This window comes from Haliotis rubra, unplaced genomic scaffold (genome assembly GCF_003918875.1).
Source record: "Haliotis rubra isolate DU_JTF1 unplaced genomic scaffold, ASM391887v1 Scf1163, whole genome shotgun sequence".
Lineage (NCBI taxonomy): Eukaryota > Metazoa > Mollusca > Gastropoda > Lepetellida > Haliotidae > Haliotis > Haliotis rubra.
Window position 1 is genome coordinate 129924 of NW_025765074.1, and position 25170 is coordinate 155093.

The following is a 25170-nucleotide window of genomic DNA, read 5'->3' on the forward strand; positions in this document are numbered from 1 at the left end:
GGATGAACCCACTGACGTCACGGAACGTGTCACGTGCATGCATGTTGGGTACATGTCACTAATCTCCGAGTTTAAATCCTTATGTGTCTACACGTTTGATAAATTTAGATTTTCAATTTTTGTATGCACTGTTTCTTTATGTGCCTATTATTAATATCACAATGTTTTGGTTTGTATTTTATCACAAGGGTATTAGCACAGATTCATTTGTAACAGTTGATTAACAGAAAAGAGAGACAACTGAAGCACTTATAAATCATGGTCACATTGAGCGATATGCACATCACATTGAACGAAATAAATACATTGATAACAAATATTTTTCCTTTTCAATCAGTTCACAAATATGACCATACTAAGTGTGCAATAGGAATTTATGCATATTGGTTACACTTTCCAGAGGAAAATGAAATATTTACACGTTTACATTATATTAAAAATTTGCTCACCCGTCTATAAGACGAAGCTACTCCTAGACATCTGCTCGATGCCTAGTACGTACAATAAAGTGAAAACAATGTTAATATGAATCACAATGAACCCACACAGAAAGGAACATCATATTCTCAACAGTCACCACCACAGCGCGCTCAGACTACATGCACAACAACCATCCAAGAAACATTATGTAAAAATATGTATAATTGCAATCCAATTGAAGCATTAAAAACTTTACGGATTAGCACAACATATTTACATATCCAAACTGCCAACGTTATTTAATATTAATAGACGTTTGTAGTCTAGAACTTATTTTATATGCATTACTGAGCTGTTATAACCTAAAACTTTAGAAACCATTCTACAACCCAACATAACTAACCTGGTGACTCCTCTAACTCGACCTCACATTATCAGCTCTCAGAATGCAATGAAAATCACAAGACACCACGAGGTATAATCATGTTGAAGCAGACGATCCAATCAACCAATCAAAATCATCCGTGTTATAACAAAGATTCCCATAAACATGAAATGCACGTGAAATGCATATTCATTAACCTGGCCTACACAGGACGAGCACTAATAATACTGTTGGCCACAAAACTGTATAACACCACCAAGAAATGTTTTTATATGATTTTTTTATTGACATTTTAAATAAAACAAAATATATAATACAAAGTGAAATGTCACTGCTACATTACCATAACACAAGTCTAGGATCTTGTCTTTCCGTGTACAACAAGTTACATGCTAATTAATAAATATATTAATGGCATCAATATTTATTACGTTTAACAGATCCAATATGACAGGAGACCAGAGTCGCGTGGGTGTAAACGAGCGTGATATCAGAGAAACGAGTGTCAACGGATCACATCATTGCCGATTTCGGTAAAGGTTCTCTCCCTTTGGTTCAGACATAATACTTTCGCGGTTGTCTCCCTTTTTTCATTTATTTCGTTTCGTTTTAGCAAAACATTATAGTCACGTGACATATCCAACATGGCGCTGTGCTGTGCAAGTAAGTGTTCATATCTTTTCGCGTTATATTTACGTGATTTATGGTCACAGAATTAATGTGTGTGTTGATCAGTTCTATATTTCAAAATAGCACACATTTTGATGTGGCGTGATAAATATAGTGAATGTATTCCTTTGTTCTGCTCAAGACTAATCGATGTTGCTTTGCCGGTTAGCCATGCTGCATGAGTTTAATTTTCAAACAAAACATGGCAAATCTTCAATCACTAGATCTAGTCAGCAATGTTGTGCAGCTGAAATTTTCGTATAATACAAAACAGAATGTATATGAACTTATTATGTAAATAGTATCACTTTCTATGGGCTGACTATTCACTAAGTAGTCTTTCGGAAATATTCAGAATATAATCACATATTTTCGTTAGTGTTCGGTTTTCGGTCACTTGACTTTTGCGTGTTTTCATACACGTGTGTACATGAAGTAAGCTGTCAAGATTATCGTCCTAATTTCAAGTCTGCAGGTTACTATGAGCAGCTTACCACAATTGTGAAACCCAAGGATCCCTTTCTAATCAAACATGCCTTGCCATCGTTAAAGTTACAAACCACTTTCTGATCAAACACCACTTCATGATTCACTGGGTTGAGCACTTGCCTATCAAACACCATTTTTGCGGTCGTGAGAATTACTGGTAAGAGTTCCTCCCGTTCCCCCATCCCATATAATATGTATAAATATACTAAGATCAGGGCCCCAGATAAGGGCCGTATCGGCGTATGTACGGATAAAAAATATGAACAATACGGTAGGAAATAATTTACAAACGTAGCAGATACGCACCACAGCAATGGTGTACAGTCTTAGAATCATTTACAGATGTATTTATCTGAAAAAAATATTGTTTTATTGTTTATTGACCTGTTTACACAAGAGTGGCAATGTTGTGGTGCATATATGAAACGAAACACAAGATTACTGATAGTCCATTAGCTTCCATTCTGTACTCTAAATGTACACTTAGGTTTTCCAGTACTCAATATTGAACAAATAAGGAGTACGTACTCCTGATGTTGAAAAATTATCTGGAGCCCTGCTAAAATTATTAACAAAACTTAACACAACAATTACTAAAGAACTCACAAAATGACGAAAAGTCCAAAATTTAAGTAAGGATTAGGTTTAGAGTTTGGTTTAGGGTTGGGAGAACGGAAGGAACTCTTTCCGGATTACTTTTGAGATAGGCTACAGATCTCTTACGTTTTTATCAAGTTTGGAGTTATGCAGAGTAAATTGCAATTGCAGAGGCACAGAAAACTCTGTTCACATCTAACCATGGATATCTGTGATACTATACATATTTATTTGCATAATTTGCATCCAAGGATAACCATTTTGAATGACAGTTCCTGGAATCTCAGGGAACTAGTTAGTTGGTACAGCAGAATTTGACAGAATTTTGTAATTTGAGCCACAGAATGTAATTTGACTGCAACATGTCAATGTTTTCACTGGAGAATTCAACTCTAATGCGATCCGACACAATATGTCTGTCGTTTATCCTGCGCTTCAACATGTTCATTTTTTCTATGTGTAATGCATCAAGTTAAACATTACACCATATTTGAATTCTGACTATTTGTTATATTTGTCATGTTTATGAATGACTACAGTAATAAAAACAAATTATACCTACCTTTCTTTTGACCATGTAGTTTGTACTCAAGCACAAAAACTGTGTGGGCGGTGGGGTAGTGAAGACCCGGGTTCGATTCCCCACATGGTTATAATGTGTGAAGTCCATTTCTGGTGTCCCCTGCCGTGATATTGCTGGAATATTGCTAAATAAGGTGTAAAACCATACTCAATCACGCACATAAACTGTACAAATAGCTTGCCACCAAATATATCATGATGATATATTGCTAACAGTAACAGCATGAATATGATGAAGAGTGATTTGTCTCGGAGATGAATTATCTTGACACTGAGTTGGACGATGATCTTCAGTTGTATCTCTTAACATGATTCACATTACGTTGACATACAGTAGTCATTGTAGTCTGATCATCAGTGACATCTTGTTGCAGTTAGTAACGAGGTACCCGAGCATCCAGTGCTCTCACCAGTTTCCGGCCATGTGTTTGAGCGCCGCCTGGTGGAGAAATACATCCAAGATCATGGCACGGACCCCATGAATGGAGAACAGTTGGCAGTGGATCTGCTGGTTGACATCAAAAGTGAGTTCACAACTGAAGTAAAAATGACGGTCACTCATAAAAGTTACCCATAAAGTAAATAGTAACAGTCAGGTGTCATCTTGATAGAGAGAGTAAAATGTCAGGTATTTGTGAGATTAGTTTAAAAATTCATTGTACCAGGCATGAATATATTTACTTCCAACCTTTATTTGTGTGGCTGCAGTGTTTCCGTTATCTGGTGTATACCGGCCTTTGACCGGTACAAAGTTAGAATGTCCGGTAATTTCAAAGGCTGTCAGTCATAGTGTCCGGCAAATCTTAAAATCAATTTTCTGACTACCCCTGTCAATTTTATTTCTCCTCAAAAAAGGATTATGTTTTCACAATGACATCAAGGTGTTGTCAAATCAAAATTAGCAGTTTTGGAAAACCCTGTGCTAAAAATAGTGGCATTGACGCATTGCGAAGCCCTCTACCTTACTGATTGGTTGTTAGCGTGCAGTGTCGCGCGCACAATGAAAAGCGTGATCACTTGACAGGTAATATTTACAAATGGCCGGTATTTGAAATGCTAGCCAGTCACAATGTCCAGCTGGAAAAAATGCCAGTGGAAACACTGTATACTCTTTACAGTATTTATAAGTATCTGATTTTGCTAGTATTACAGTTTGGTTATTTCATAAAATATTGACAAGACATATAACATATATGGCATTTATCTATCATGTTTTGCTTTGGGGTAGCCTTGTGGTTAACGCGTTTGCTCGTCATGCCGGAGACCCGGGTTCGAAGCCCCACATGGGTATATGTGTGAAGCCCATTTCTGGTGTTCCCTGCCATGATATTAGAATATAATAGAATAATACTTTAATGCCATTTCAGGAATTTGTGTGGATATATGACTGGAATATTGCTAAAAGCAGTGTAAAACCATACTAACTCACTCACTCATGTATCATGTGTTTACCACCACCCCAGATAGCATTCGGACGTTGGCCCAACGTTGGCAATGTTGGCAAAACCTTTGCAGCGTTGGGCCAACGTCTGAATGCTATCTGGGACCCTACTTGAACAATATTGTATACCATACTGGATATGAGGGTGTGTCCCAGAAAATGAACCAATCTGAAACAATGAATGTCTAACAGCCAGGTGTATGTATGGGTAAATGTTCCTGGTACCATGTGAAAGGTAGTAGTTCTTGTAATTAGCAGAAAACATGAAGTTTCTTCGGAAAGGAATTGAAGGTGGTGATCTTTAGATGCCTTGTTTGCATCTTACTGGTCCAATTGTCACACCATGTATGATGTTATCTATTTCAGCATCTCCACTTGTGAAGCCCAGACCCCCATCAGCAACAAGTATCCCAGCCATTCTGAAAGCGCTTCAAGATGAATGGGTAATAATTTTTTAAGATGTCTATCTCTGCATTTGTTCACCTCATAGCCATGGCCATAATACAAATATACCCACAACAATGTGTTTGCTGCTGTTCGCTATATGTTCCCAGTAGTGTATATCTGAACACAATGTATTGGGTAAGTATGATTCTTCCAGAAATCTACAACACTGGTGGCACGGTGGGATATAGTGAGACTGAGTTGCTTCCCTTACATGCCAGAATTTGCTGATTGATTGGTTTAAATGGAATATTTGTCCTGATTGTGGCCCTTGTTTATCACCACTTTTCTATGGTCATCTATACGAGTCTTATGACCAATTGCTTTATTTCTTAAAAGGGGGATGGCATAGCCTAGGTTCTTTTTCAGAAGAAGTCCTCCTTGGGGTACATATAAGCATTAAAATGTCCATTTTAAAAGCCTACGACAGTTGTAACAATATTTCAATAAAATATTTTACCAAACAAAAAACTCGTTATGTGTGGTGAGACCACCCCTACAGGGCCCCGTAGAGGGCCCCCTACAGCCAAGAGCAGGTAACTCTGGCTGTGTACCTCGTACCTCACTTTTCATGCTGTCGTCGGCCGCGTAGGTCGATTGCATGGTCCAAGAAGCTACGAATAAGAGAGCGATGAGTGAGATAGAGTCAAATCCTGTATGTATGGTTCCTTTTTTTCGCTCGAGGCTTAGCTGGAATCGTTGTATGACTTTTTTCATTCATGATTTGTTGTAACTTTACCGGCGTGTTCGCTGTCTCCAGCCACGTGGCAGGCAAGATGGCGGACCGCTGGGTCCCGCTTGTTTTCCTTCTCCTGGCTTTAGAAAAAGCCTTGTAGTCGGTCGTAGAAGGGGCTGATATTTCATTTTGTAGATTATACTTGCCTAAATTCCTCTTTTTCCAGGCTTTAGGTAAGTTTTGCTTGAGTGTTTTCGCGGACGCCGCGTTTACGGTCGCCACACATGTTGCTCTTTGTCACCTATGTATGACGCGAATTACGCCCGCTATTATGGCTTTGCGCTAGTATTTAATAGCTTTGCTGTAACAGTTAAAATATCGCCCGGCGTTGTATTTTGTTCTGTTTTGTTGCGTGCATATTATATTATGTATATCGTACAGTCCTTGCTATTGTCATAGCTGGTTCTGTTTTTGCAGCCCAAAGGGGTGTGTCACCTGTAGCGCAGTTTGTCGCCTCAGGATCGCCACCTGGTTTGCTTACGTTGTTTAGCAGAGGAAGCCCATGACGCAACAAGGTTGTTCTATGTGTCAGGCTTTCTCCCCTCACCATCAAGTCCAGACGTGCTGATTACATGTTCTACGTCGCCCTACTTCAGGCGGGGACATTTGGGGTCAGGAGAGCCTAAAGACAAAGATAAAAAGCAAAGAAAAGAAGGCTTCGCTTCTCTCTTTCGGGGTGCTCCTAAACGGGCGAAGGGTGCGGGCCTCCGGCTCTTTCACCTGCCATCCCCTCAACATCACAGGCACCTTCCCCTCCTGTCCCTGTTTCTAACCAGCTAACAATTGATTTACTTTCTGATATATTGCAGAAGCAGATGGATTCGGGTCCACACTCTCGTGGCTGACGCGATGGCTGGCCTCCGTCAGGAGATTGGTGTCCGCCAGGTGCGGGTGTGTGTGCCGGTCTATGGCGGGCAGTGCTCCCAACCTCAGCTTAGGCTCTGGTGTGGGGTTTCTGTCGGGGTGTGTCGGCTCCGAAGTTTCGCCTCTCGGTTGCTGGCCACCCTCCGCTGTAGTAACTACTACCGGCCAGAGCCTTGGCTCGGGTCTGGTCCAGTAGTTAGTAGTTTGGCAGGCTCAGTGCCTGTAGTTGCCGCTACTGCAAGAACTGGTCCCACCGCGCGCCCGGCTTGGCCGGGCCATTCGGTGTCTGGATCATTTTGTCTACCATTGAGGAATCCCAGCACGGCTCTTCCTCGCCACGCACCGCCGACTCAGTATCGAAGTCTTGGGTCAGGTGTGCCGGGCAACCCGCTCTGCTCGAGCCTTTGTCCCTCTCTCTGTAGAGACCCTCGGATGATCCCTCAGAGCTCTCTCTGGATACAGAGACCTCACTCATTGAGGATCGATTCGAGGAGGCTATGGAGGAGGATGAGGGTCGGGAGGAGTAGGGCACGCCTTTGGTTTCGGCTGCGCGCCCCTGAGGCAGGTACGGGAGCGCATTGCTTCTGTCCTGCCCCAGGTAGTGGTCAGTACTGGCGCACCCCGACCCTCAGGAGTTTAAGCCTCCCAGGGAGGCTTTTGCTCCCACCAAGGTGGGGACACAAGGCTGCGCGATATTACCCTCAGTCTTGTCTGAGGTAATCAACCCCTCCTCTGTGGTACCAGGTCCAGGTTCGATTTGCCAGAACTTGACCGTCGGGTACCTCATGGGGAGGCTTGCCTTACAATCCTCCAGTGGTTGACGACATTGTGTTTACGCATCCGGCCGCCTCTTTGGGGTTCGCTGGTAATTCTATGGCTTCAGCCAAGCAAGGTCGCCGGCTTCCGCCGTTCACGACTAACGCTTACAGCTTAAATCCGCCTCATCGATCCTTTGAAGAGCAATACCGCAATGCAGTTCAATGCCTCAAAGTGACGATCCATTCCGCTTACATCTCGGTGTTGCAGAGGCAACTACTGGATGTGGGTGGGTGGAGGAAGATTCGTCTCCCTCCACCTTGGCTAAGCAATTAACGGAGGTACAGTCACATCTGGCGGCTGCGATTCTATCAGGTCGCCGGCTTGCCAAATGATGTCGGCGGTGATGGGCCTCCGTCCGCCTGTGGCTTTTCGCATGCGCAGGTATTCGCCTGCCACGCTAACAGGCTCTGCTGGCTGCCATTCCGGATGGGTTCTACCCTGTTCCCCGGGCAGCTACAGTAGTCCGGGGAGGCGCGGAGGCTGTCTCAACCTTCAAGGACTCTAAGCCCTTGCTGGAACAGCCTCACACGCCTCGCCATGCCCCCGGTTGTCTCCTCCGCGATATCCTTCTGCCGGGCGAAGGAATCTGTTAAATGGGCTCAGCCCCTTGCAGTCGCTGGAGGGGTAAGGGCAGAGGCAGGGGCAAGGGCAAGGCACGGCGCCCCACCAGCCTTTTCAGAGGAAGGGGAAGTCAGCCCCGGCTTCCCAGCTATAATTCCTCCGGAGCCCTTGTTGGTACCAGACCAAGCAGTCGGAGTACTGCCGAGGTCAGGTATGCAATGTCTCATGCCACATATCCCTGTGGGTGGTCGACTTTCCCTCTTCCTGTCGGAATGGGAAAAGTCATGTCCAATCCCTGGGTCCTGTCCACACTCAGGGAAGGCCACATGCCACAGTTGAAGCGAGACCCACCCCCCTTCTCCGGGATCCGTTGCACTCCAGTGCCGGGCTGCCCTAGAGAAGGCGGAAGTGCTCCGTCGAGGTCCAGTCGTTGCTGGACAAGGCAGCCATAGAGGTGGTTCCTGTGGGACAAGAAATGTTGGGTTTTACTCAACTTATTTCCTTGTCATCAAAAAGGACGGAGGGTTCAGACCTATTCTAAACCCTCAAAGGTCTGAACGACATGTTAGAGGTACCGCCCTTCAAGATGGAAACACCGCGCTCGGGTGATTTCGTCTGTGGAGAAGGGAGATTGGCTCACGCCAATCGACCTCAAAGACGCTGCACTTCCATGTCCCTATGCACCCCGAAGTTCGGAAATACCTAAGGTTTTCCTTCGACGGGAGGTGCTATCAGTTTCGGTACTCCCTTCGCATTTCCACAGCCAAGGGTGTTCACCAAACTCATGCTAATTCCAGCTCAGGTAGCCAGGTCACAGGGCAGGTGCTGTCACCCGCACCTAGACGATTGGCTCCTTCGATGGCGCTTGCCACTCACTTGAGTCGAGTTGCGACACTTGCTGTGATGAGTATTCTCACCAAGTTGGGCTGGATTATCAACCTCAAGAAATCAGAACTGGTTCCCCACCCAGGATCTGGTGTTCTTGGGAGCGAGATTCGAGACAGCCGAGGGATAGTCTCCCTGTCTCCCGACCGCGTCACCAAAGTCCAGAGTTGTGTTACAATTTCTCGAAGTTCCCCAGGGCCTCAGCTGGGACTTGGCTCCAGTTGCTAGGCAACATGGCGGCAACGGTGGACATCGTTGGCGAGCGGGTTGAGGATGCGACCCATTCAGCAGGCTCTAGCTCGAATGTGGGTCCACACCCAGGGTTACGAAGTTGATTCTCCACACTCCAGGGTGGCTAATTCCTCATTTACGGTGGTGGACACTGGCAGGGAATTTATCCAAGGGCTCCCTTTGGACATCCCATCGCCAGATCTCTCAATTCAGACGGACGCTTCCCTCACAGGGTGGCGTGCTGGGCCCTCCCTGTCGGTCTCAGGCCTGTGGTCACAGAGTGAGGGCGCAACTGCACATCAATGTGCTAGAATTGAGAGCAGTCAGGTTGGTGTTCAAACGACTTCGGGAGCAGGTTCAAGGCCGTGTGGTCCGTCTCGAGATGGACAACCAGACGGCAATGACCTACATCCTGAAGCAGGGCGGTACGGTTTCCCCGTCTCTTCTGCAGGAGGCATGGCAGTTTCTGCTCTGGTGCGACCAGTTCGACATACGGGTAATGCCTGTTTATCTCCCTGGGGCGGACAACGTTCGAGCAGATGCACTCTCTCGTCGTATCCTGGCCCCACACGAGTGGATGCTCCATCGGGGGATATTCGGGGCTATCTCCCAGTTGTTCGGGTCGTTCCAGGTGGATCTGTTTGCATCTGGGGGGACGAACCAGATTCCGGTGTTTTGCTCTCGGATACCGGATCCGAGAGCCATCGCCCAAGACGCTTTCCAGCTCGATTGGACGGACAGGGTTCTGTGGGCGTGCCCCGCCACTACCCTGATTCCCAAAGTCCTCTTGCAGCTTGCCACCCAACCAGCTCGACTTCTTGTGCTCCTTGCACCCCTTTGGTCGGCTCAAAGCTGGTTTCCGGTACTACTCAGGTTTCTGGCTCAGCCTCCTGTACTATTACCCTTTCAACCGGACTTACTATCCAGAACGGAGCGCCGCGACCTGAATCCCAGGATTCAGTGGGTGGCCTGGCCTCTGTCCGGAATCGCCTCTACGCGTGCGGAATTCCTGCACCAGTTGCAGACACAATTCTGGCTTCGCGGAGGGATTCGACAAACGTTCAGTATGAGGATAGATGGGCCTGTTATGCGCGCTGGTGTGTCGGCAGAGGGATTCTTGATCCCTTTTCTTCAACTGTAATTGAAGTACTGGAGTTCTTGCAGTCTCGGTTAGAAGCCGGTTTAGCCGCGTCTACTATCCGGGGCTACTCCACGGCAATCTCTGCCTTCCATATCCCTGCCGACGGTGCTCTCTTGGGGCAGCACCCTCTCGTACAGCGCTTTTTAGCAGGCGTGGACAGAATCCGTCCGACTGTCCGGCGGATTAGTCCCCCATGGGACTTGTCAATCGTTCTTGATTGGATGTCCGGTCCTCTCTTTCACGATCTGTCGTCTCTTTCACTCCAGCTGTTAAGTTGGAAGGCTGCCTTTCTTGTGGCGGTAACGTCTGGCAGGCGGGTAGGTGATATCCATGCGATGTCAGCGGATCCTGCTCTGACTGTCTTTCACAAAGACAGAGTCAGTATTCGGTTGCCAGACTCCTACCGCCCTAAGGTCGCAGGCCTTTCATATAACTTGGGCCCTATCGAACTGCCAGCTTTCACTCAGCCTCCATCGTCCGGTACCTCTCTCGGGCGTGCTCTCCGCCTTAGATGTCCGTAAGACTCTCAAGGCTTATATCAAACGAACGGCTGCTATCAGGAAAGATAAGCAGCTGTTCTGTTGTTATGGCGGTGGCAAGGCTGGTCTTCCGCGAACAAGCAGACCATATCTAGGTGGCTTGTCTCTGCCATTTGTTCGAAGTTACTCTTACAAAGGATTAACCATCCCTCAGGGTTTAAAGGCTCATTCGATTAGGGCAGTGGCGACATCAAAAGCATACCGCGGCGGCACTGCCGATTGAGGAGATCTGCTCAGCGGCTATCTGGAGCCGACCGAATACGTTCATCCGCCACTATCAGCTGGACAAACACTCACGGGAGCGTGCTCGGTTTGGCCAGACAGTTCTCACCAGTGGGCAGTGTCGTGATTCTCTAGCCGAATGAGCCTTAGAAATCACGTTTGCTTTTCTCATGGTGTAGGTGTTAATAAATTCCTCAATTTTTATCGGTGGTGGTAACACATTGGTGGTGGTTTTTACCGTATGTAGCGATTATCACTCGCTACAGTCACTGTGTTCATCCCTGCACCAAGCTTCGCTGGTTTGGGTTGCTGAGGGATATATATTGGACTCGCCCATTCTTTCCCTCCCATTTTGATGGTCTGGGGGTGGGACTTGCGTCCGCCTTTATAAATTCCACCAATAGCCTATCGGCTAGGCTCCTTTTCCCCCGCCTTGCCACGCCCCCGCCTGATTGACGTCAGCGGTCAGGTGACTAGGTGAGTGTACTTTCTCTCTCTGTCGCGGCTTCGGCTGTGCCTTCGACTGAACTAGGGGGTATGTTAGGCAGACAGAATACCGCTCCCGACTCAACATCGTTGGGAGTCTGTCTTATGCTTATATGTACCCCAAGGAGGACTTCTTCTGAAAAAGAATTTTACAAACCTGGAGAGGTTATGAATTCTTTGAAGAAAAGTCCTCCTTGGGTAATCTGACGCTCACCACCTCCCTCATTCTGTCTGACACGTTCAGCATGAAAAGTGAGGTACGAGGTACACAGCCAGAGTTACCTGCTCTTGGCTGTAGGGGGCCCTCTACGGGGCCCTGTAGGGGTGGTCTCACCACACATAACGAGATTTTTGTTTGGTAAAATATTTTATTGAAATATTGTTACAACTGTCGTAGGCTTTTAAAATGGACATTTTAATGCTTATATGTACCCCAAGGAGGACTTTTCTTCAAAGAATTCATAACCTCTCCAGGTTTGTAAAAGTTTAAAGCGTTTGCCTGTCATGACTCGCTCACTCGCCAATGACCTTACTCGCTCACTCATTTAAGCTGGATAAAATCGCCTCACTCATCACTCCTGCAGTTGTAACAGTTCTGTAAGCTTGTTCTGTTTAACTACATGTGAGTCCTTGTTTCAGGATGCAGTCATGTTACACAGCTTCACACTGAGACAACAGCTGCAGACAGCCAGACAAGGTGAGCTAACAAATATGGTGAACTTTCTGTGTAAACAGATGCAGACAACTTTAGCTAATATATACAGACAAGGTGAGCTATACATAAATACAGGCAGCCAGACAAGGTGAGCTGTATGCATATACAACTGGACACAGATAAGGTGAGCTATGCACATATACAGCTGCAGACAGACAAGGTGATATATTTACATGCTCTTGGGCACAGTCAAACAAGGTGAGTTATAGGTATATTCTGCTGGACAGAAACAATCATGTGACATCAGTATAAATGTTCTTGGAATTTCTTGAATGCATGTAACCAAAATCACACCCAATACACAGCACATGCACCATAACACTTGATCAGAAATATGCAGATGTCAGTGTTTCTAATGACTCCTCAGCAGACAATCCTGCAGACATTCCTGCACTGTTAAAGAAATGTAAGTTGCCTCTGTATTGTCAAAGAAGGCAAGTAACTGGAAGTCATGATCTGCAGCACTGAGTTACCTCCCTTGAAGACATCCCCCATCAATAACCTTTGGTCTTGAAGATAACACTCGTGGTTTAGTACGAGTGATTGTGATTGCTATCACTGTACTCGGTGTAAATTGAAAAATATTAACCAAATTACAGATGTTAGTATATTCTTTTCACTGACACATTGTGAGAAGTGGAATATTTTTCAAAGCAGCGTTGACCAAACTTGTCCCACTCACCATCATTACATAATGGATGTGTAATAATGAGTAGGGTCGTCATTTTTCAGAGTTGTCCCACGCCCTGTACCAGCATGACGCCGCCTGTCGTGTGATCGCTCGTCTCACAAAGGAAGTTACAGCTGCCAGAGAAGGTATGTCACAGTTTCTGATAAGTTTGTGTAAAATGCACAAACTAAATTACCCTAACCCAAATAATTTTGATTGTTTGCGTAAAATAATTATGAAGCAATTCGATCACCCAGTAGTACTCACTCACTGTTCATGTAAAGCAAATACAGTATAGGGAGTAGGCCACACTCAATCAGTCTACTGCCAGTGTCACTGTGTCTTATCATGCTGAAATTTTACATGCTGACCTGTCTCATGGATCAGTGTTGTTGTGTTTCAGCCTTGGCCACACTGAAACCCCAGGCTGGTTTGACGGCAGGGCCTGGAGGCTACCCACAGCCAGCACAAGCACCGGTGAGTTGAAACTGACACTTCTAACACGTACAGCCATTCTCTGATGTTGGCCGTTACTAGTAGATGTAATGTATTGTAAATGGGATTTTATCTTCGGAACAACTCAGGCTGAAAGCAAAACGGTGTAGTAGCCTGGGTTCACAAGACAGCACTTGGATACAACTGTGCTGATTCAGGAAACTGTTGACATGGTAACCATGGTTGCATGGTAACATGGAAACCATAGGCAGTTATGGTTTGGAATGTCTATAAATAGCTGATGGAGTAATACCACCTGGATTCATAAATCCTGAAATTTGTTAACCTTGATCATTTCACTGGGAAGGTTACGATATCGACAAGCTTTGCTGTGTTTTGGATGTGTTAGATGTCCTTTTTCCATCAACCACTGTTTGATGGGCTGCAGTCATGTTGGCTGTTTTTATGTACTCCTAACCTCATGAGGATTCTGCGTTAGAATAGGCTCCAGGAAAATATGCTGGATATGAAAGTTGTCCAAGTGGATTGGTTGGACATGTTCACTGACATGGCTGATTATTTACGCTGTGATAAATCTCATATTGCTGAGGGCAGCCTTAAACAATAAATAAAGTCAGACTCTTGCTGAAGTCTCATCATAAACGCCTGCACAGTGAATACTTAATTTGTACGTCTGTCTTATTTTTTATGTACGCCACCATATAGCTGGAATATTGATGAGTGCGACGTAAAACCAGCGTATGAAATAAGGCCCGTCCGACCGCCCGAGACGGGCATAGATTTCTGACAGACGGTCTAAATTTACAACAAGCCAGCTCGATGATCTGGTAACAGTTTTAGATGTCCCATACATCTGAGTAAATTCACTATATCTTAGTGTCTGCTCTGAGTAAATCCATTTTGGGCTGGTAACATTTTGAAGTTACCAGCCCTGATGTCTGGCTGGGTTTTTGGCTTATTTCATACACTGGTAAAACTAAACTCACTCACCCACTATTTTGGATGTTCATATCTTCAGGCATACCCTGCAGAAGTTGGTCCGGAGGGGATCCAGCCAGACAGTCAGATGGAGGAGGTCGGCATGTCAGAGGAGGTCATTCAGAAGGTCAGTACCGAAGGACAACACACATATTCCTCAAGACAGAGCTTGTTTCATGACTTCTCTGGTAATGATAATCTGTACGATTTGGTTGGAATTCATTCAATATTTTATCAGATATTTTTATTCTGCTAATACAATTAAGTGGAATTTACAAATTTGACCCAACTGTGTTAGATTCCCTTTTGTTGTTGTAAATGATATTTTAAGTTTTGTAACTATATAATGGATTTGGTCTTTTTTACAGTTTATTCCTGTACTTTTTACAACTATAATTGTTTTTGTCATTTGAGAAGCTAATGTCTGCCGAACAGCATCATGTTTTATGTTAGTTCGTGGTACCAGAATTTATATTAACATGTTATTTATTCCTCACAGCTGTCCGACCGAGCCACACTGCTTACAGCGGAGCGTAAGAAGGTACGTTTGTCAGTGGCATAGTTCGCAGTATAATTAGCTTGTAAGTGGGAAACATAGACTATATCTGTAGGTGAGAATGGAACTTAATTGTCTCTCAGTTCCGTTAATGGTATGAAGGTTTCTCAAGACCTAATGAACTAACTCTTTTATCCTCTATTCATGTTACAAGTGAAATGCTGGAACATACTGTTAACATGTGCGTAAGTAAGGTCTTCTGCTGCTTTTAGCAATATTCACCGTAGTGTACCCTGGTGGGGAACTGAACCCTAGTCTATGGCATGACGAGCGAATGTTCAACCATGCCACTCAAGCCTTTGAGAACCCTTGGGTGCTAAATACTGGATTACAATCTTACAGAGTTCCTGCTTATTCACTCAGTCAGGCTGATGTTAAAATTTACGAATTAATTTCTGTTAAGAACTTACTTAAGCCCATTACTGTCTTCCATTATTGAAGGGGCGGTGGGGTAGCCTAATGGTTGAAGCGTTGGCTCGTCACACCGAAGACCCGGGTTTGAATCCCCACATGGGTACAATGTGTGAAGCCCATTTCTGGTATCCCCCGCCGTGATGTTGCTGGAATATTGCTAAAAGCGGGCGTAAAACCAAACTCAGCCAGTCCATTATTGAACTTTATTGTGTTTCGTTTACAGAGAGGCAAGACAGTTCCTGAGGGTTTGGCCACCACAGAAGACATCCGTCAATACAGACAGCTCGCTTCACACACTGTAAGGAGATTTGTTATCAAATCAAAATAGTCTGCACTTGTGTTGATAACATTTGGTTCTTTTCAGCTTTTAGATGCGCAGTATGTACTTTGGGGAAGATTTGCTAAGTGCTTATAATACTGGAATGACATGACTACAGTGCTATGAAAGAATCATGGCCCTCAACTTGTTTTGTATAGTGTAGTGTAAGTATAAGGATTTCAGATCTTTCCTGTTCTTATAACTGTACCAAAGAATAAAGTGACTTCAGGAAGATTGATTCAGTGTGTTAGAAATGCCTTCAGACTGTTGTATTTACTTGATTGATTGTTGCTCTACAACACTGTCTCTGACACTGCAGGGTCTTCACAGTGCCAGCGTTCCTGGTATCCTCTCCATGGACCTGTGTCTCCGGGACACTTCCAGGATCGTTACAGGTAAGACATACAGGTGTTTCATTGTATCTGTAGTAAGCATCTGAATTAGTAACCAGTTTCTATCCATAAACTCTTTGCACTAGTAAGTCTGCAAAATACTTTAAGGGAATGAATCTCTGCTCTTTTTGTCCCCTCCGGAACGGCGCACTATGCATTCAGCAGTGTCTGTCTGTACGACCTAATTCTTGTTAACGCGATATCTCATGCACTTCATCTCTCATGCACTGTACCCAATGTCTTCAAATTTGGTGACAGTCTACATTGGGGGATTACGCAGATACCAGTCGATTTTGGGTGACCTTGACCTTATCTTCAAGGTCACCATGACTCTTTGACCACTCTTCAAACTTATGTAAACACGATATCTCATAAAACATTGCACCCAATGTCTTCAATTATGTCTACAGCCTACATTGGGTGATTACGCAGATGCCAGTCATTTCAGGGTGACCTTGACCTTATTTGTGACAGGGTATATTGCCATGTTAGTGGCAAACACTTGTTTAAATTGAACACGCTTTCCTTTACCTAATGTTATAAAGGTACTGTAGTTTTCAGGGTATGTCGTGTATCCTAGCACTAAATGTTCCAGATGACCGTCTTGCTCTACTGTTGCTGAGGAATTCTAAACTAGTTCTTACCTTGAAGTAGAAGCAACTCATATAGTTTCAATAGAGATTAACCTGTGTATTGAAGTAGTACAAATTTACACCTGTTATGACAATACCACATATGCATTTCCATGGATCAATTCAGGTTGATTAATGTGTCAATTTTCAAAAGATAAAAGTTTTAAATGGTTTGGCCTGGTAACTACTGGGGATAACATTACGTGTTGTCTGTCTTGAAACCGTTATATATCTGGTTGCATGATATCTTAGCACGATTAGAACAAACCAACATTCGACTCCGTGAAGATCTGGGTCAGAATTGATCTTCAGTAACCCATGCTTGTCGTAAAAGGCGACTATACGAGATCGGAGTTCAGGCTCTCTGGCTTGGTTGACACATATCATCGTATCCCAGTTGCATAGATCAATGCTCATGCTTTTGATCACTGGATTGTCTGGTCAAGACTCGATTATTTACAGACCACCGCCATGTAGCTGGAATATTGCTGAGTGCGGCTCAACACTCACTCAACACGAACTGGTTGTTAGCCATGACACAATAAGTATCACAATAGCTACCGGTATCTGAGCATGCTGAAGTCGACATGTTGCGACACCCCTTGTTATGTAGATGCCATGTGTTCCAGGGGGCAATGACAAGAACGCTGTAGTGTTCAACAAGGACACGGAGCAGGTCATGGCCATCCTCAAGGGTCACACCAAGAAGGTCACCAGCGTCATCTACCACCCAGAAGAGGTAAATCAACATCTCAATCCTCCCTAGTCCTGAGCAGTATCATCAGTGTCTTTCAGAGTTGCTTCCCTTAGTTGTTGTGACCAGCTCGTCATAGGTTCAAATCCAGGAACAGAGTCAATTATTTATAGTCCCTCAGCTCCATTTCTATGATTAAATTTTGTTTTGATTTAAACTTAAATTCACATGCCCCACATTAAAATTGTTGGATAGTTGAGAACTCAAACTCACTCATTTCTATTGTTCCTCCTTCAACTGTGATCTGTGTGATAAATTGGATAATGGAGCTAATTTAGCCTGATTGTATCACAATCACATCATGTCGAAGTTTATATAATTAAGTTATACTCATATTAACTCCAGTTACATTGAAGTTTTACATCAATCCTTGCTTTGAAATAATGTGTCACTCTCCAGTAAATGAGATGATCAGTTGTAGGGAGAACGTCAGTATAATAATGTGATCAAGTTGTATCATCCATGTTTACCATGTTTTCCAGGAGCTTGTGTTCTCGGCATCCCCCGACTGTACAATCCGAGTTTGGGGCATCACCACCGCTCAGTGTGCCCAGATCATCCGTGCCCACGACTCCCCCGTCACCGGCATCAGTCTACACGCTACGGGAGACTTCCTGCTCAGCTGCTCACAGGACATGGTACGCTGATTCAGTTTAGTAATTCCTATTTGCTATTCTTCTGACAGAAGTTGTTTCTCTGAAACTGTCAGATGAAACTAAGTAAATGTAATTGAATTGTTATTGTGTTCCAGCACTGGGCTTTCTCCGACATCCGCACTGGCCGTGTTCTCACCAAAGTCTGTGACACATCATCAGGATCTGGTCAGTTCTCACTTTACCATATACAGTGGAATCTGTCAAATCCAGACTCTGTGTAATCCGGTTTTCTCCATAATCCGGACTACTCTCTGAGTCCCGGCAATTTTTTTTCTTAATTTTATCATTAAAGCTTGCTTATAATCTGGACTCTCTCCATGACGGACTATGGACTGACATAACAGTCCCAAAAATCAACTTGCTATGAGAACAATGCTTTGTAATCTGGGCTGACTATGGACTAAAATAACAGTCCCAAAAATCAACTTGCTATGAGAACAATGCTTTGTAATCTGGGCTTAGCTTACTAAAAGAACAGTCCGTTGAATAAACATCTCCCTTACTTCTGTTGGGGTCCCAATCGCGACCAACTCAGACCAACTAAATCACCGGTAGGTCGCGGGGGAACGTGTGCACAGCTGATTGCTATTTCCAGCTCTGTATACGAGACAAATACACGGTAATCTTAATCCCTGCATATAAGACAATGCCTAGCAAAAGCAAATTAGAACTGAATATACAGTAACTCATCGTGGTAGTGTCTACGGTAAAGGACAAAAGTTGTCTGGTAGATTTCATGAAAGGTTTCAAAGGCTCTGTCAGGGTCTACAGCTTCTGAGGTCTGTGTGCCCTAATGCAGAGGCCCAGATAAGCTGCGTATCCGGGTAAAATACGCATAGAAAATTTCCAATTATGCATTGAAAAATAATTGTTGCATACCAATTACGCATTTAAATTGTTCGATACGCAAAAAGTTTAAAACAAATGCGTACGGAATATATTGATAAAAATCGCTTGCGTAATGAAAAAGACATCGATTGCTATCAAGTTGTACTGTTAGTATAAGACTAGTGTTGTACTGTCAGTATAGGATGAGTGATTTTTTTATGAAATCATTTCCATTATATTTAAGTTGGTTTTGATTAAGTATGACATAAGGCAGGACATACCTGCTTAGTAAACTTACTCAATGACATAATACTTAGGTGAGTAAAATGACTGAAATACGTACATATTTGAAAGCAGTGGGTAACAAAAATGAAATACCCACTCAACATTCATAATACCCACTCCAACAAAATACAGTGGGTACAGTACCCACATGAGCTAAATCTTATCTGGAGCTCTGCCTAATAGCACCCTGGTAATTGTTGTATTTCAATCAAATTCGTGGTGTCCCTGGAATTTATAGAACCATGTACTTATTGTGTCTCTATCCCTCCTTCCCTCCCAGACATGAGTTCTGTATTGTGTGTTGGCAGCGCCAGCGCTGACCTGTGCCCAGTTCCATCCTGACGGTCTCATCTTCGGCACTGGCACTGAGGACTCTGTCATCAAGATTTGGGATCTGAAGGAGAGAACCAACGTGGCCAACTTCCCCGGACACCAAGGACCTATCACCAGCATCGCATTCTCTGAAAACGGTAAACCGAAATATTTCAGTTGTAATATTCAACTTGACAGAAGGCAGGAGGTGTTGTGTACTGCATTGTATTCAGTGGTACAAATACAGAAGATGTTCACAGGAATGTGGATAACTGCTGACATGTCTTACATGTCAGCAGTTAACCTGACTGAGAGATAAACATACTGTTTTCAGTGGTGTGATAAGTTTTCTGTAGTTTTAACAACAATAAATTAAATTAAATGTTACATTTCTACTTCATGAAAATTAAGCAAGCCTTTCAAGATGTTCTCCTACATAGCACAATTATGACGTCACACCACTCATTGTGGCGTAAATTGTATGACATTAAAGATGTCTACAACTGTACCAAAATCTCATTCTCTCTGCTGTCCGTGAAACATAAGTTGATTTCTGTCTTGTCCAGTTTTGGCAAAAAATGTATTGCAACACATACATTTGTGCTTGGAATTTTGTAACCATGGCAACTTTTGTTCTTTTAAACTTATTTAATGATAATTGCTCGGTGGCCCAGTTGATTCAGTGTCACACTTGATGCTGGAGACCCAGTTTCAGTGCTCAAAAGGGGCAGTGGGGTAGCCTAGTGGTTAAAGCGTTGGCTTGTCACGCTGAAGACCCGGGTTCGAATCCCCACATGGGTCCAATGTGTGAAGCCCATTTCTGGTGTCCCCCGCCGTGATGTTGCTGGAATATTGCTAAAAGCGGCTTAAAACCAAAGTCAGTCAGTCAGTGCTCAAAATATAACACTGAAGCCTGGTAATATGTCGTCCAAGAGACTGATGGGATCGTGCTCTCATTTGAGTCCTGTTGTTGCTCGAAGTTCAAATCTTGTGTGTTTGGTCTTGCATGCTGACTGATATAGCTTACCATACTATTAACTGATTGTGACGACCGAAAGTTGGACAGTGGAATTTGTTCTAGTGTTTACTCACTTCCTGTTCCCAAGGTTACTATCTGGCCACCTCGGCTGAAGACTCTGTCGTCAAACTCTGGGATTTGAGGAAACTGAAGAACTTCAAGACAATCCAGCTTGATGATAGTTATGAGGTGAGTGAGAGATGCAGTGTCAGATTGTGTTATATGGTTAGGTAGACATGGTAGTTTACTGTAGGAGGCTGTACGAGGCGATGGCAACTGACATGCCTCGTGACGTCGCTTACATTGTCGCATAATGCAAATTGTTCGATTACTAGGGGCAGACTAGAATGGCATTACATTGTGACATAATGCAAAAATTGCACATTATTGTCTGATAAAGTACTGTCGGCACCTTTGATCTTTCACCGAAGCATCTTAGAAAAGATGATAGACGTGGTAGATATAGAACATGGTAGATATATAAGGTGGTAGATATAGAACAGTAGATATAGAACATGGTAGATATAGAAGGTGGTAGATATAGACAGTAGATATGGTAGATATAGAACATGGTAGATATAGAAAAGGTGGTAGATATAGAACATGGTAGATATATAAGGTGGTAGATATAGAACATGGTAGATATATAAGGTGGTAGATATAGAACTTGGTAGATATAGAACATGGTAGATATATAAGGTGGTAGATATAGAACATGGTAGATATATAAGGTGGTAGATATAGAGGTGGTAGATATAGAACTTGGTAGATATAAAACATGGCAAACATGGTATATATAGAAGATGGTAGACATGTTAGATGATCTCCCAAACCCTTAAGTCAGTAAATTGAACTTACACACATGATAAAAGTAGCTGGATATATTTCATGTAATAAAGAAGTAGAGTTTATTCAGTGGTGTATATCATGGTATGTGGTAATGTCGGATTACCTTTGATGTACAATGACATGTCATACAATACAGAACTGTCTTCATGGTTTGGTGTATATAGAGGCCTTGTGACTGCATCTCTCTTGTCCTTCTGCAGGTGAAGAGTCTGACGTTTGACCAGAGCGGTACCTACCTAGCTGTGGCCGGATCAGATGTCAGGTAGGTTGGGGTATTGATGGGCGGTAGTACCAAGTCAAAGAGGAGCTTGTTTAGCTTCATCATGTGCCAGGGATGATCAAAGCTCTAGAAGTACAGTTATGTATCTGTTGTCATGACAGCTGATGGGGATTCCCACACTGAGGAGGTTACATTGACTTGTGATTGTGTGGGGATCCCAAGCAGATTTAATCATCAGTACCCTGGGCCTATCTTCTCGTTGGATTCTTGGCTTATCTCCCTTTGGGCCTCCTGGGCAGATTTAATCCTTACTGCTGTAGGTTTGTCTGCCTGTGGGGATTAGATTTAATCTCTTGTACCCAAGGCTTGTCTCTAGTTTTGGATGAAGCCCATTTCTGATGTCCCTGGCCGTGATATTGCTAGAATATTGCTAAAAGCAGCGTAAAACCTCTCTCACTCAATCTATTTTTGGAGCAGAATAGGTAGCCAGTAGCAATTCTTGTTTGTTTGTTCCAGAGCGTACCTGTGCAAGCAGTGGAGTGAACTGGCTGTGTTCAATGACCACACAGCGGCAGCGACCGGCATCAGATTTGGGGACAATGCAACGTTCATGGCGTCCTGCAGCATGGACAGATCCCTCAAGTTCTTTGGCATGCCTTGAGTTGGGAGATCCTGTGTGTTTACTTGTACAGAACTTGAGAAAACTTGTTTTATCTGTGCTAACAGTCTTGTGAATATTACCTATCCAGTTATCTTTTAGGACCAAAATAAGTTTAGTGCCAACTTCTCAATGTGACTTTGAGCTGCCCTGACCTGAGCTAAATCTGTCAGTTAATCCATTTTTAAAAAAGTCACGTTGATAAGTTCACATTCTTGGTTAAAGTGAAGTAGCATTACAACCTGCTTCATGGTTTTATTTTGAGGCAGCTTTTTCTCATGCAAACAGTACATTTGGACATCATTTTCACATTGTAAGTTATTTACATGTTTTAATTGTGCCAGAAAAAAAAAGGTTTCCTGAATAAGTTTAAATATGGATTCGTGGCTTGTGTTTATACTGTGAAGTGTTACATACTATTGAGATGATGGCAACATAATGCTAGTGATGTCTATTCACAAGGCTGTCGTTGATGCAAGTGTAATAATGACTTATTGATGGTGAGATTACCATTAACCATTGTATGTATTCATGAGGTTTGCCAGGATTTGCAAGCTGCATGAGCCGTCCTTCCAAACTCCACATAATCTGACCCTTGGCATCTGACCTCCGGCCACTGAACCCTAAGTGCTCATACAGCCCTCAAATGTTTTTTGCAAAAGGTGCCACCTTGACATACATTTCTTTTGCCAGGTCCCATCATTATATTACTTATCTGTACACGTTATTATCAGTGCTAAATAATGTGTCATACACTCACCAGCTTCAGCAGCAGACTTCAAGGTCACGAAGAACTCCATAATTTTGAACAATGTATTCTAGGGCTGTACTGTTGGATAGACATATTGCTGTTACTCAAAGTCATTTTAGTACTACCAGTGTGTCCATATAATAGTCTAAGATTGCTTTGTGGAATGGGCTCAGGCTGTGATGACATTTGAGTCTGCTTAAAATTGGGTCTGTGTTATCCTTTTTAACAGGTCTCTTGTGTAATCATCTGAATCGAGTTGAGCCTACACTTGATGTGACCATGTATTCACTTACAAGTATAGCCTGTTTTTTGTTAAGGTATTTCAGTTTATCAGTTGGTTAAAGGCAAGTTCTGGCTTACTTCGGATGATCGCCATTAATGCATTATGTGTGCAACCTTTTACTGTTTTAACAAAGAATGTGTCATTTTCAATGAATGTTCACATGTGAAATGTTGGTTCCCTGACACGGAGACCGGAATTCTGTTCCACATGTAATGTGAAGTAGATTAATCCACAACGATAACGAGCATTGTGACATGTCAGCCCCTCCTGTCAGCGAGATGAGGAGTGATGATCAATGAAGGTGATTTATCATCTGTTTTGTACTTAACCTACAATCTGTAGCATCACTGGTGTGGGTGGACTTGTGCAGTCAACGTTTGGATAATTCATCGTGCATCTGATTAAACATACTGAAAGTACTCATCATCACCACCACACATTGATGTTGACATCATAGGGAAGAGGCATAGCATCGTGGTTAGAAACTAAAGACTGTTGTTTGTGTCCACTCATAGTTTCAGTGTGAAACATTAAACCCATCCCAGGTTATCCTGTGCATTTCAACAAAGTTTACTTTGAAAAATACTCTTTACCCTTTTTGCAACCACCGCTTGAACAGAATCCTTTAGCATGATGCAAAAATAGGAATCCAGTCAAATAAGCTCTGTGCAAGTGTAGAGACGTTGATAGTGTGTACTTCTCTGGGAGATGAGAAAGAAAATCAACTTCTCACTAATCCATTGATTGGGTAATCATTAGCCCTTTAAGCATATATTGCACGTGAAGCTATGCTGTGTAAAAGTGGACTGTGACTATGTTATTGTTTCTTCAAATGGAGGATAAGGTCAGGGTATTTATGGTACCAGAATGGAGATTTTATACCCTGATGATGATGACTAGTATTCCATGCCTATATATTCCATTGTTAAATTTTCAGGTCTGTCTAATGAGGCGCTTAAATCTTACAAACGTGCTTGTGCCAGACGTTTGGCAGATAGGGCTAGGACTATTTCTGGCGGGTCTGGTCCATCTCCCGCTAAGAAACAATGCTTAGATCACCCCACCCTCACTGCTCACCGCTCTCAATCGGCCGCCTCGCTTCTGGACGAAGATTTTATGGACGTAACCGTCAGATTCCTATTTATCTGAGAACGTGGAGACGGCTTTTAGGAGGTTCCCTCACCCAGTTTACGTTCTCAGGAGCGCACCAGGGTGGTAATGACCGATATTTCTTCTACGCCAGACCTGCGATCTACATTATCTCCCGTAGGTCTGTTTCTTCGAACGTATCACAGACTCTCGAGAACTTCTAAGCATTCATCGCCAAAGCGGGATCGGCGCTGGTATGATCGTAATTCGCTCTCCTAATTCCACGGTTTCATCTAACCGGAACAATTCACCCACACGAGTTGAATCACCATCTGGTGCGAAGGTTCGAATGCGTTCTTCCACGGCTGGCAAGAGTCGTTCTAGGTCTCGTTCACTTTCCCGAGCCGGCTCACCCCGCCGAGCCTGCCGAACCGGCTCACACAGCCGAAGCCGACTCACATAGCCGTAACCGGCTCACCTTACCGAACCGCTCACCCTGCCGAATCGACTCACATCGCCGAAGCCGGCTCACACGCCCGAGGCGGCTCACCAGTACATCTTCGAATGGGTTCACCTGACCGAACTGATTCACGTAATCAAATGGGTTCACCTGACCGAACTGATTCACGTACTCGAAGGGGTTCACCAGGACGAACGGGTTCACATTCCCGACTCAGTTCACCTCAACATAGGTTTCAGTTCGACACACCATCAGCGTTTTGATTCCTCAGAGTCGCTCAGTCTCGCTTCTGGTCGAGGTGGTTGGCCATTTCGATCCGGTTCACCTAGCCGTAAGGTGTGTTTTCGCCAGAGTGATTCTCGAA

The 25170-nt window shown here is 43.8% G+C and overlaps 1 protein-coding gene across 1 annotated transcript; it reads left to right on the plus strand.

The window, feature by feature from the left end:
- The first annotated feature begins 1416 nt into the window (after positions 1 to 1416).
- LOC124256572 (pre-mRNA-processing factor 19-like) lies at positions 1417 to 23901 on the plus strand. The gene is made up of 17 exons (XM_046690555.1): positions 1417 to 1468; positions 3517 to 3666; positions 4950 to 5026; positions 12151 to 12208; positions 12959 to 13042; positions 13300 to 13373; positions 14371 to 14457; positions 14830 to 14871; positions 15524 to 15598; positions 15939 to 16014; positions 17273 to 17382; positions 17880 to 18035; positions 18149 to 18218; positions 19475 to 19636; positions 20585 to 20685; positions 21546 to 21607; positions 22082 to 23901. Exons 1-17 carry the CDS (start codon positions 1450 to 1452, stop codon positions 22224 to 22226), a joined length of 1548 nt encoding a protein of 515 aa, XP_046546511.1. The 5' UTR covers positions 1417 to 1449; the 3' UTR covers positions 22227 to 23901.
- The last annotated feature ends 1269 nt before the right edge of the window (positions 23902 to 25170 follow it).